General features: G+C 34.8%; 1 protein-coding gene across 3 annotated transcripts in view; it reads right to left on the minus strand.

Annotated features, from left to right (window-relative positions):
- Positions 1-12355, minus strand: part of MIB1 (MIB E3 ubiquitin protein ligase 1) — a 133589-nt gene that overhangs the window by 71172 nt on the left and 50062 nt on the right. For all 3 annotated transcript variants that reach the window (XM_050767618.1, XM_050767617.1, XM_050767620.1), the window contains 3 exons: positions 9173-9356; positions 4292-4436; positions 2212-2345 (listed from right to left, as the gene is read on the minus strand). In XM_050767618.1, the coding sequence (XP_050623575.1) occupies positions 2212-2345; positions 4292-4436; positions 9173-9356 (463 nt within the window). The remainder of the gene's footprint in view (positions 1-2211; positions 2346-4291; positions 4437-9172; positions 9357-12355) is intronic.

Consider the following 12355-nt stretch of genomic DNA (forward strand, 5'->3'; position numbering starts at 1 on the left):
TATCATCATGCTTAAGAGAAAAAATAGCGTACATGTAAGTTCAGGAATCAGAATGGCTTATATCTTCTCCATAGTAATTCTGGAATTATTCTACAGGAAAATGACTTCTAACCTAGAACTCTATTCCAATCTAAAACTTAACTGTGGAGTTTAAAAAAAATTCAGATATTAAAGGTCTATTTCCCATGCATCGTTTCTCAGAAGCTAATAAAAGCCTTACCTCACCAAAAAGAGAGAAAATGTAGAAACAAAAAGACAGGGGATACAGAAAACAAGAAATTCAACATAGGAGAGAAGAGAAGGGAACCCTCAGGATGATGGGTGAGAAGACACTCCAAGTGGGCATCCAGTGCAGAGGAAACCCTGTTCAGATGGAGAATATCAGAAGGCATAAGAGAAATGTCTCCCAGAAGATGAAAATGAATACATTTCATCTGTTGTACTTAAATGTCTCGAGCAATTGAGGTATGTTACGATTAAAGAGGAATTTAGGAAGAAATTAAGTATAAGAATACAGATTACTAACAAATGAAAAAATATAAAAATTATGTGTAAGCAGAGGGACTGCGAAAGACCACAAGTAACTTTTAAGAATGAAGGAAATATTCTACACCTTAATAGAGGTGTGGACTATGTGGGTGGTATGCATTTGTCAAAACTGGCTGATCCACGTACTTCACTGTATGAAAATTATACTTCAATTTTTTTAAAAATGACAATTATTAACTCCAATTAAAAACAAAAAGTTAGGTAGGAAAACATAATCTAATATACTCCACAGCATGGCTATGAATGTCATTTACATAACATGCACAACTAATTTTAATCCAAACAAAATTACAATATAATATAACTACATGATGAAGCTGGAAACAGTATGTGTGTGTCTGGTGGGGATGGGATGGAAGTGGTGAAATAAAGCTAAATCCTCACCTTCCACAGTGAGGTATCAAAAGATCTAGGAAAGGAAAAGGGAAAGGAAAGGAAGAAAGAAAATTAAGACATTATAACAGAGGTATATCGTTATGTTACTGGAAAATGTAGAGGTAAATATGAAGGCTATTAGCCAGCTAAGAATAGTTGCCTCTGAAGAACAGGAAAATAGGGGTGAGAAAGAGGAGATGCTATTTTTCATAACAAACCTTATAGAACTGTATTTTCCTTTAAATTTTTAGTACTGTAACGCTCTTAAAAAATAATTTTAAAATAAATTAGTAAGTAAATGAAAAAAAATTATAGTAAAATCTAAATTTGCTTGACTGGAATACAAAGGAAATCCATCTTTCGAACACAAAAAATACTTGGTACTTCAACATTTAAGGCAAATTATTTTTACACAGCTCACAACCAATCAACAAATTGCTGTGCTATATTGCTACAACTGATCTTTATAATAAAGCTAACATGTTGAGCTTATAGAAGAAATAAGACACTAATACTTTACAATTATAGATCCGATCTTCAAACTGTCTAGCATACTTAAAAACAAACAAACATGCAAAGAAAGGTATGATAACAAAAGCCCTTACAGTACAGTGAGAATGATTCAAATTGTCACTCCAACTACAACTTTTGGCTGGCACCGAACATAATACTGGTGCCAGCAAGTTGTCAATGCCAAAGCCAAAGCACAATGACTAGAATCAAAACTGCCCACTTAAAAGATGGCTTGTATGAATGGCAAAAATACAACATAACCTAGGAATAGTTATAAAATATATGGCCTTTAATTCATCTGCCTTATAAATTGTGAAACAGTCAACTATCATTGAGGTGGAGAGGAATTACATTAAATATTTTGAAAAGAGGGATTGAAAATTGCTTATATACACACCTGCTATGTACTCACAAAAATTAAAAAATAAAATTGCTTATAAAATTTACTAAAACATACTTAGAAGATGTCATAAAATGATGTTTACATGAGAAAAAAAAATTGCTGAATTTCCCAAAAGGATACTAGTCTTTAAAAACCAAAATTTAAGTTGTGTCAATCATAAAAAGGGTCATAATGTTAAATACAAAAATATCTCTTTTTTTTTAGAAATGCACACTGAAGAATGTCTGATATCTGCTTTAAAATACTTCACAAAAACAAGAAAGAAGGAATAAATGAAGCACATCTGACAAAATCTTAGTAATTGTTGAGGATAAGGTTCATTATACTATTCTACTTTTTGTATGTTTCAAAATAATTTTTAAAATGCTCACATCCACATCTGGTCTTTTAAGCAAATCTTCCACTTTAGCAACATCTCCATTGGCAGCAGCCTTAACTAATTCTTCATTGAGGTCACCAGATTCTTGGGTTTCAAATAATTTCTTCAGGAGTTGTGAGAGTCTTTCTGTAAAGCATCAAATAAAGCTGCTAATATAGGAGGATCTCAAACCTTAACTATCAAGAAACAAATATTACCCAATATTTCTATAATCTTTTCCTATTTTATTATTTCCATCACTAATGTTATTTTTCTACTATGCTACATATAACTACCCATGCAAGTTATAATCCCTACTATAAAAAGCTGCATTAAATGCAAGCCCTTAAGTATTCCAAGTTTTCTCCAATTCATGTATATCAAATTATAATTTTAGAAAAAGTAGTGCATTATATACTAATAATTCAAGATTTAAAAGTTATCGTAAAAAGTTTATGAATAAATACAGTACTATGGGAGTACCACAATGATACAAACTTCCTTTCAGGTTTTAAGGACACTACAGTGACTCTCAGAGCTCAATACTACAGACTTTAAAATAATTCAATCAATGATTATGATCAAAAGCAACAATCTGGCCGAATGCGGTGGCTCACGCCTGTAATCCCAGCACTTTGGGAGGCCAAGGCGGATCACGAGGTCAGGAGATCGAGACCATCCTGGTGAATATGGTAAAACCCCGTCTCTACTAAAAATCCAAAAAAAAAAAAAAAATTAGCCGGGCGTGGTGGTGGGCGCCTGTAGTCCCAGCTTCTCAAGAGGCTGAGGCAGGAGAATGGCATGAATCCGGGAGGCGGCGGAGCTTGCAGTGAGCGAAGATCGCGCCACTGCACTCCAGCCCGGGCAACATGGCGAGACTCCGTCTCAAAAAACAAAAAAAAAAAAAGCAAAAGCAACAATCTCTGTAATATCTGGGGACATATTTTAGGGACAAACCAATTTTCTTTAGGTTGAAACCAGACATTTAAGTGCTAATAACTTTCAATAAGTGCCAACTGATTGGTTTTGACAAAAACAACAATGAACCAGGGATGAATATACCTAAACCCTTTCATAAGGTATTTTTTTCTAAACAGTATCAATCAATACAGAAGCTACAAAGCTCTACTCCTGAATTCTTGGGGTACTTATTATGAAGCAGAGAAATCACAAAATAGGGCAAGGGACAAATGACAAAGTGGGCCAAGTCCACATAATTTGAGACTAGGCTATTAACTGTCCTTCACTCTTCTACTCTGTATGTAGTCAACCTACCATAATGTCATTTAACCTCAAGGTAAAAATAAACACCGGATTTAAATGTTAAGCATACTAGCAAATGACAGCAGGAAAGAATAAACAAAAAGGCAGAGGAAGCAGAAAGCAGAACAAAAGTAAAATTGGAAGTTACTTTATGCTTTCCTTTTGTTTCTTACTATTTATAGTTACAGTTCTATCTCCTTTTCCGGATGACAGCATGTACATACAGTAACTTGTAATATGTTGTAAAATGAACTGAGTCTGTGTATACAAAGCTGGAGCACAGGAAAGAAAGACTATGTGAATGATCTACTCAAGCATCCAGCAATTCACATTTTAACATAGTTTTCTACTCATGGTAGCATGTATAATAACTCATTAAATGGTAAGAGAAAAAATAACTGATATGTAAAAATATACAAGAAGAAAGCCATCTGCTAGCAATAATGTTGGAAATACAGAAAAAATGAAGCAGTCTAAGAAAGTGATGGTTCTTTGGCAGAAAACAAAAGTTCTGACTAAAGAGTAGAATCTTGAATTTTAGGAATCTCAAATTTGATGTGGAAAATCCCCTAATACATCCAAGAAAAAGCACACATTTTATGGAACTTCTCCAGGGAGTACTTCGGCCAGAATAAAGGTTGTTCAACACACTAAAAAATAATAATAATTTTTAGTGAAAGTTTAAAGGTGATCAATATTCAAGTAAGGCTGTGTAATCTGGAACAAAGCTAAGCACATGTACAACATTATCTGTATATGAGAACTGGGAAATTAGCAAAGGTTTTAATGTAAACCATATTACTTTTAAAGAAACACAATATAAAACATACCACCAGATGCATTGCTAATGGCTGATCCTGCAGATGCCACCTTGGAAACTGCTGCTGGATTGTATGTCCAAGATGTTCCACAAACTTCCACCTTTAAATCACTGTCTGAATAAATCTGTTGTACTCGGCCAACTTTACCTAAAGTCTTGGGGAAAAGAAATAGATTCATATTTCCAAGTCTAAAGTATATGCCATAAAATCAATCACTAGTTTTTGTATGCTTAAAGTAATAATTTTACTTATTACTAATGAAAAAACTTTCAAAGGATAATCATACAGAAATGGGTTATTTGAATAAGTACAAATGTTAAAAAATATCTTTTAATAATAATAAAACTACTTCTACAAGAATATGAGACAAATCATGATGAAGTCTATCCTATTCATATGAGTTTATAAAAATCTATTTTGATATTCAATCCTTCCTTTTTAAACCCATAAGGTACATTTTGAGAACTTGCAACTCAAGTAGTCTAAAATCTATCATCAATAAAACCTAAAAAAGAAAATCGGATTTCTAAAAACAAAAAACTAATTTGGACAAGAACGGCTCAAGCTTACATCTATGTTTAAACCCTTTTTGGAATCATCTGATTTCTGCCAGTTCCTTCCCTTCCTCATATTCCTAAACCTGTGCATTTTCCCAAAATTTTATTCCATAGGTTTTTACTCTTCTTCATTGAAAATTCAACCCACTTTGACAACTATCACCTTTTTTTTTTTGAAAACACAAAATTACCCCTCACCCCCACATACACATAGTAATTCTAATTTTTTAACTGCCTATTAGACATTTTCACTTGGAATTTTCCATTATCATCTCAAACTCTATGAGGCTACATTCTTTCGTTTTTTTCTCCTCAACTTTTTATTATGGAAAACTTCCAAGAGATACAAAACTGGACAATAGCATACTGAATCCTCATGTACCCATCAACCATTTGTAACAATTATCAGCTCATGGCTAATCTTGTTTCCTTTATTCCCTACCCATGCTGCCCTCCAGTATTATTTCAGTGTGTACCTCCAAACAGTAAGAACTCTTTTTTTAGTAACATATTTTACAATGCTATTTATTATCAACTCAAAGTTACAATAGTTATATATCACAAAATTTCAGTGTTCAAACTTCCAATTACCTCATAAATTACCAGTTTTTTTAGTTTGTTTAAATCAAGATCCACATAAAGTCCATACGTACATTTTTTTCTTTGCAAATTATTTGTTGAAAAACAGTTCTTTGTCTTACAAAGTTTCTTACCATTTGAATTTTACTAATTGGTGTAGTTTAGTAACTCGTTGGCTCTCTGTACATAGTCAGCAAGAACCCCTTCAAGTTGGTTGCTAATGGCCCTAAGAAACCAGTGAAAGCTTCCTTGTTACCCGGTATGAGGCTCATTTTGTTCACCTCTTGTCAAAGAGCTAGAATTAGCCATTTCTCCAAAAATCCTTGGCTCCTTACTAAGAGAAAGGCTGCTTGCAAACCATAACCTGGGCACTAAGTTTAGTTATTACTAAAATGGTCACTGTGGAGGCATTTTCATGAATACAGCTAGGAAATAGGAGTTCTTGTTTGGGGCATTTTTTTCTTATTTGTTTTAATTTTACTTTAAGTTCTGGGATATATGTGCAGAATGTGCATGTTTGTTACATAGCCATACATGTGCCATGGTGGTTGCTGCACCTATCAACCCATCATCTAGGTTCTAGGCCTCGCATTGCATTATATTAGTTATTTGTCCTAATGCTCTCCCTCCCCTTGCTCCTCACCCCCTGACAGGCCGCAGTATGTGTTGTTCCCCTCCCTGTGCCCATGTGTTTTCATTGTTCAACTCCCACTTATGAGTGAGAACATGCGGTGTTTGGTTTTCTGTTCTGTGTTTCTTTGTTAAGGATGATGGCTTTCAGCTTCTTCCATGTCCCTGCAAAGGACATGATCTCATTCTTTTTTTTATGGCTGGGAGAAAAATTTTGCAATCTACCCATCTGACAAAGGTCTAATATCCAGAATCTACAAAGAACTTAAACAAATTTACAAGAAAAAAACAAATGACTCCATCAAAAAGTGGGCAAAGGATATGAACATACACTTCTCAAAAGAAGACATTTGTTTTGTTTTTAAAGAAGCATAAATCATGAATTCAAACACTCTTTTCATTCAAATTCAAGACTACAGGGTCTTTACCTCCTCTATATTATATCTGCATCTCCTTTCACAACTCTGATAATTCTGATCCTCAAAGTCAAAGGAGTAACAGAATTATCACACAAGTACTCATCTGGTTTTTGGTACATCTAACAATCTCGGAATAACAATATCAACACTACTACATGCAATAAGATTTCTGAAAAGTGTTAAACATTTCATTTCCATGCAGCTCTTTAGGGTCTATTCTTCCTATGAAGATATAAAGAAAAATTAACTGTGTTTAAAAAATTACTTGGAATTTTCTCTCTACATGGTTATGCTAACAGAAACACATTTAGTTTCATTTGCTTCATTTTATTTTCCACTTTTAGGAATTTTCTTTTTAAATTTAATTTTGTTTTACAATTGTATTAAATATGTATGTGATTTCAAATCAAATCTATAAAATAAGACATATTCAAAGAGGTCTCCCTTACTTCTTTGCCCCTTATATCCTATTCCCTTTTTATATAGGGACACTTATTTTTAACTTCATAGTTTATCATTGCACTGTCTGCTTTAATACAGTTTGCATTGTCCTAATAGTTATTTTATATATATATAATACATATATATATCAACTTGGTTCCCTAGTATGTGCAATACTGAAATTAGTCATTCATGTGTCCTTACCCTACACTTTCTCTTTTCTAATATTTTGATCTAAAATAATATTTAGTCCCAGTTAATACAACTAAAAGGCAAACATATTAAATTTTTCATGTGCTCAATTTCCACCCTGTTTTTTACAACTATACTTTACATTGTTAGAACACATAATCATTATATATTCTACCCTTTCCTTTACAACATTCATTTAATCTTAGTCCAACAAATCAATACATATTCCATGATCACTAGTCCTTCACTTGATGTCTCTTCAGTTGTTTTGGTTGTCTGAAACTCATTCTCTAGCAAATTACTTAGAAAGGACTCATGGGAACAAGAATTCTCACATATTCATAGCACAGTTATACTTGAAAGTCAGTTTGGTTACATATAAAATCTTCAGCTTATATTCTTTCCTTGAGTATCTTAAATGCTATCTCACTGTTTTCTGGCATAAAACACTGAGACGAGATTTTTTTCTTAACAGCAAAATAATTTTCTTTCCTTTAGGACCAATAACCTGCCTGGTCTTTTTTCCTGGATACTTTCTCTCTTCTTGAAGATTCAGTTATTTTACCAGAATATGGCCCAGTGTTTGTTGTTCTGGGTCAGTTTTCCCAGGTATGCAATGTGCCCCTTCAACGTTTAGTTTCAAATTGTTTTCTTCATTCCAGGAAAATTTTTCTAAAATTACAAATTTTCATATTTGTTTCATTTATTTGGGTTTTGTTTCTCCTTTCTACAAGGATACCTTGTATGTGTGTGTGTATGTGTGTGTGTATGTGTGTGTGAGTGTGTGTGTGTGTATGTGTGTATATATATATGCTATTTCATGTTTGTTGCTTTCTCTGAAATACCTTTTGCCTTTTTTATTTTTAAAATTTTCCTGCTTTTTCACCTTCCATTTCTCTTAGGCATTATCTGTTGCATTTATCTGCTCTGCTCTGTGTTCCTTCCAGCTTAGTCTTCACTTACGACTTTTTCACTTCTTTTTAATTATTTCCTAAGTTATATCACCTCATTTCTGATTTCCTTCTCTTACATTTTTTCATTTTCTTAATTTCTTTTAGCTCATTTTTTATTTTTTGCATTTTTTTTTTTAAGAGTCAGTCTCACATTAGCTCAGGCTAAAGTGCAGTGGCTATTCACAGGCATGGTCCCACTACTGATCAGGGACTAGGCAGGATGGGAGGGGATGAGATGGAGCAGGTGTTGGGGCTGGATAGGAAGAGAAGGAGGTGCTGGCCAGGAGAAGAGACTGAACAATTACAGTAGAGTGGGGGTGACAGGATACTAAAAGGGATGTGAGATGAAGTACATGGGACAGGATGGAGGCACTGAATGGGACTGGAATGGAGGGACAGACAGGACAGGAGCTGAGAGGCTGAATGAGACAGGAGATGGCAGTAGGCAAGGTGGAGAACTACAGAGGAAGACACAGCAAGGTGGAGGAGGAAGGGAAACAGAACAAGGCAGCATAAGGGATGGCAGGGTGACACAGTAATACCAAAGGTGGGAACAGAAGGACAGAAGCAAGGGATACAGACAGGGAAAGGGAAGGATGGTTAAAGAGAGGGCAGAACAAGCCAATTTGTTTCTTGCTGCTGAACATTTGATGAAAAAATGACTAAATAAAAAATTAAACTGTAGCTCTTTGGAAACAAATTCACTCTATGAAAGCACACACATTTTGAGCTGCTCTTTCATGCTCAAGTTTTAGACGCAGGCTCCCAAATCAGGAAAGCTGCACTGGTCCAGCACTGCTAGAGACCAGATGGGCACAGACCTGTATCATTCTGGGGTTAAGTATCAGGAAAACCACTGCTGACTTGCACCACATAACATTCTCCAATAACTACTCTATCAAAAAATATTAAATATTAACTGTAACCTTTTCTGGACCTTCCCAGGCTAATTTAACTGGGATAAATTAGAAAACTAAAAGCATGAGTATGTCTAGGTGTACATGGAGAATACAACTCTAGGAAGTTTTATGCCAATTTAATTTCTACATTAATTTACTTTTAAAAAACGACATAAGCATACTGTAATTTCCAGCCCAGAATCATTCTATACATACTTACCGGAAGCATCGCTTCAGCCCATTCTCCATGTCCTCTTTGTAGAAGTTTAATTCGTTCCAGGTCGTAACAAACTTGTACAAGATCACCCACTTGAAACTGTGAAGTGCCTCCTTCTGCACCTTGAGCAGCTTCTCCACTTCGGACAATGTTCGCTTTAGTGAGAACAGCAGGATTGAAGGTCCACCTACAAGAGCAAAGCTAAACCTCAAAATGGATAGGTTTGCTTAATTTTAATACAAAATTCATAAACACTGAAGATCAAAAGAGTAAGACAATCCTTTGCAATTATATCCTGAACGACTTGTGTTTCCTTTATTTTTATATATATACATATACATATATATTTGTTTTGTTCTGTTTTGTTTTTTGAGACAGAGTCTTGCTCTGTCACCCAGGCTGGAGTGCAGGGGCGTGATCTCGGCTCATTGCAACCTCCGCCTCCCAGGTTCAAGTGATTCTCCTGCCTCAGCCTCCCAAGTAGCTGGGATTACAGGCACGTGCCACCGTCCCCAGCTAAGTTTTGTATTTTTGGTAGAGACTGGATTTCACCATGTTAGCCCACCTGGTCTTGAACTCCTGAGCTCAAGTGATCTGTCTGCCTTAGCCTCCCAAAGTGCTGGGATTACGGGCATGAACCACCGCCCCAGCACCTCCTTTTCATAATTTTAATATACAAATTTGGGAAAAGAGTCATCCATAATCTTACCACCTTAATACAAGTGTAAATATTTTGGTATACTTTTGTCTATTCTCCCCTGCATGTTTTTTAAAACTGTTATAAAAGTAATACATAATTACTGTTAAAAATTCAAAATTTCAGAAACATGTAAAGTAAAAGTTCCATTTCACACAAACACCCTGGATCATCACTCCCATCCCACTAGAAACCACTATTAATATTCTACTCTGTGTCCTTACAGACATTCTATCAATATGCTGAATGACATTCATAACACAGTTGTTTTCCCATAAATGGGAATATTATATACATACATATGTATACATAGACATAGAGACACATACACACATATATTTTGTGACTTTTTTTCAGAGAATACATCTGGGAAGGTTTATTTTTTTAGTGTCACAGATACAGACCTATCTTAAATAGGTCTAAGAATACAGACCTAAATTGAATAGACCTTAATTCAATTTAACTGCTACAGAGTATTCCATCACTTGGATACATACTAATGTACTTAACTATTGTCCTATTGACTATCATTTAAAGTGCTTCCAAACTGTCACCCATATATACAGTGATGTAAAGACCATCCCTGTGTATACATCTTTGTGCACATGAGGTCAGTATTTCAGTAGAGATTCTTAAAAGAACTGTCTGATCAAAGTATACATTTCTTTCCAATTCCAGTAGAACCAAACTGCTCTACAAAGAGTGTATCATTTCCCCACACCACTACCAACTTAAAGGATAAAAATAGTATCTAGTTTTAATTTTCCATGCATGGATATTTGCCATAATTGTAATCATTGTATCAAACTAATTTGGATGCTGATGTCTTTATACAGGCATTTTCCATGCTGCTATCATCTTCAAAATAATCATTTTAATGACTACTTAATATTCCATCAAATAGATATACCACAATTGATAATAGAACACCTCCCCTAATTCCACACTGAATTCCAAGAGTAAAGGTTCCCTTGTCAAATAAGTTTCTACAATATTGGCATATTATATCCTCTTCTTAGTCCAAATGGTTATCAGCATATAAAAGACTGAGTGGTCACACCATATAAAAATCTGCTTACTAACTTTCTGTAACCACACAAGTAAACTGTTCTTTGTTTACTTTATTTTTTCTCTTTTTGATACAGAGTCTCACTCTGTTACCCAGGTTCAAGCAATTCTCCTGCCTCAGTCTCCCGAGTAGCTGGGATTACAGGCACGCACCACAACACCCAGCTAATTTTTGTATTTTTAGTAGAGGCAGGGTTTTGCTATGTTGGTCAGCCTGTTCTTGAACTCCTGACCTCGGGTGATCCACCCGCCTCGGTCTCCCAAAGTGCTGGGATTACAGGCGTGAGCCACGGCACCCGGCCAAGTAAACTGTTCTTTCCAAAGCAATCACAAAGAGAACAAAGTGCCTCTGACCAGTTAAAAATAAAAATCATATACACGAAGTTTTCTCTCAGCCATATCAACAACAGTGCCTTTTATCTCATTCTCAATTACCCAAAATTTACTAGACTTACTATCCTGCCCAAACAGAGCAGCCATCACACAAGTGCTCCCTCTGCTGAGTGCTTTTCCCAGTGAAACCCAGTCTATCTTTTAGGTTTACTCCAAGTGTTAATTATCCCTCTGCAGTTTTCTCTAATTTGCCCAGTAATGACCACTCTTCTCTTGCACTCTCAAAAAATTCTGAATACTTACCAATCATATTATTTTTAACATGTTATCACAGTTATTTCCCATTCTATCTATCCAAGCTAAAAAGGAAACCCCTTCAAAGCAGGAGACGATGTCTCATCTTTGTGATCCTAGTACTAATCACAGGGCCTAATACAGAATAAGTACTTAGTAAGTTCTGTTGGATAAAGAACAAAAAGATCTTCTAGAACTCAAGTATCATATTACTGTTAGCACTCTACTGCCCAAGAAAAATTTCGAACAAGAAAGAATTCTGCAAATACTCCTCCTAATTAATGCTAACCTAACATTCCCAAAGAGATTATTTAACACAAAATGTGTTAGTACATGCTAATCAGAACTTAAGTCATATCCTTAAGATTTTTTTCCTTTTTATTTATTGACTGATAGGCAATAATTGTACCTTTTTTTTACTTCTTTTATTAATGACAGCTTTAAGATGTATTTCACGCACCATAAAATTTACCCACTTAAAGTATATAATTCAGTGGTTTTTAGTATATTCATGGAGTCGTACAACCATAACCACTATCTAATTTCATTTTTATTATGTCATAAAGATACCCCATAACTATTAGCAGTTACTCCATATTCACCACTTTCCCCAGGCCCTAAATAACCAGTCATATACTTTCTTGTTTCTATGGATTTGCTTATTCTGGATATTTTATATAAATAAAATCACACAACGTGATCTTTTGTGACTGGCTTCTTTCACTTAGCATAATTCAAGATTCATCTATGTTGCAGTATGTGCCAGTACTTGATTCCTTTGTGGTATGTATGAA

The sequence above is a fragment of the Macaca thibetana genome, chromosome 18 (assembly GCF_024542745.1).
Source record: "Macaca thibetana thibetana isolate TM-01 chromosome 18, ASM2454274v1, whole genome shotgun sequence".
Lineage (NCBI taxonomy): Eukaryota > Metazoa > Chordata > Mammalia > Primates > Cercopithecidae > Macaca > Macaca thibetana.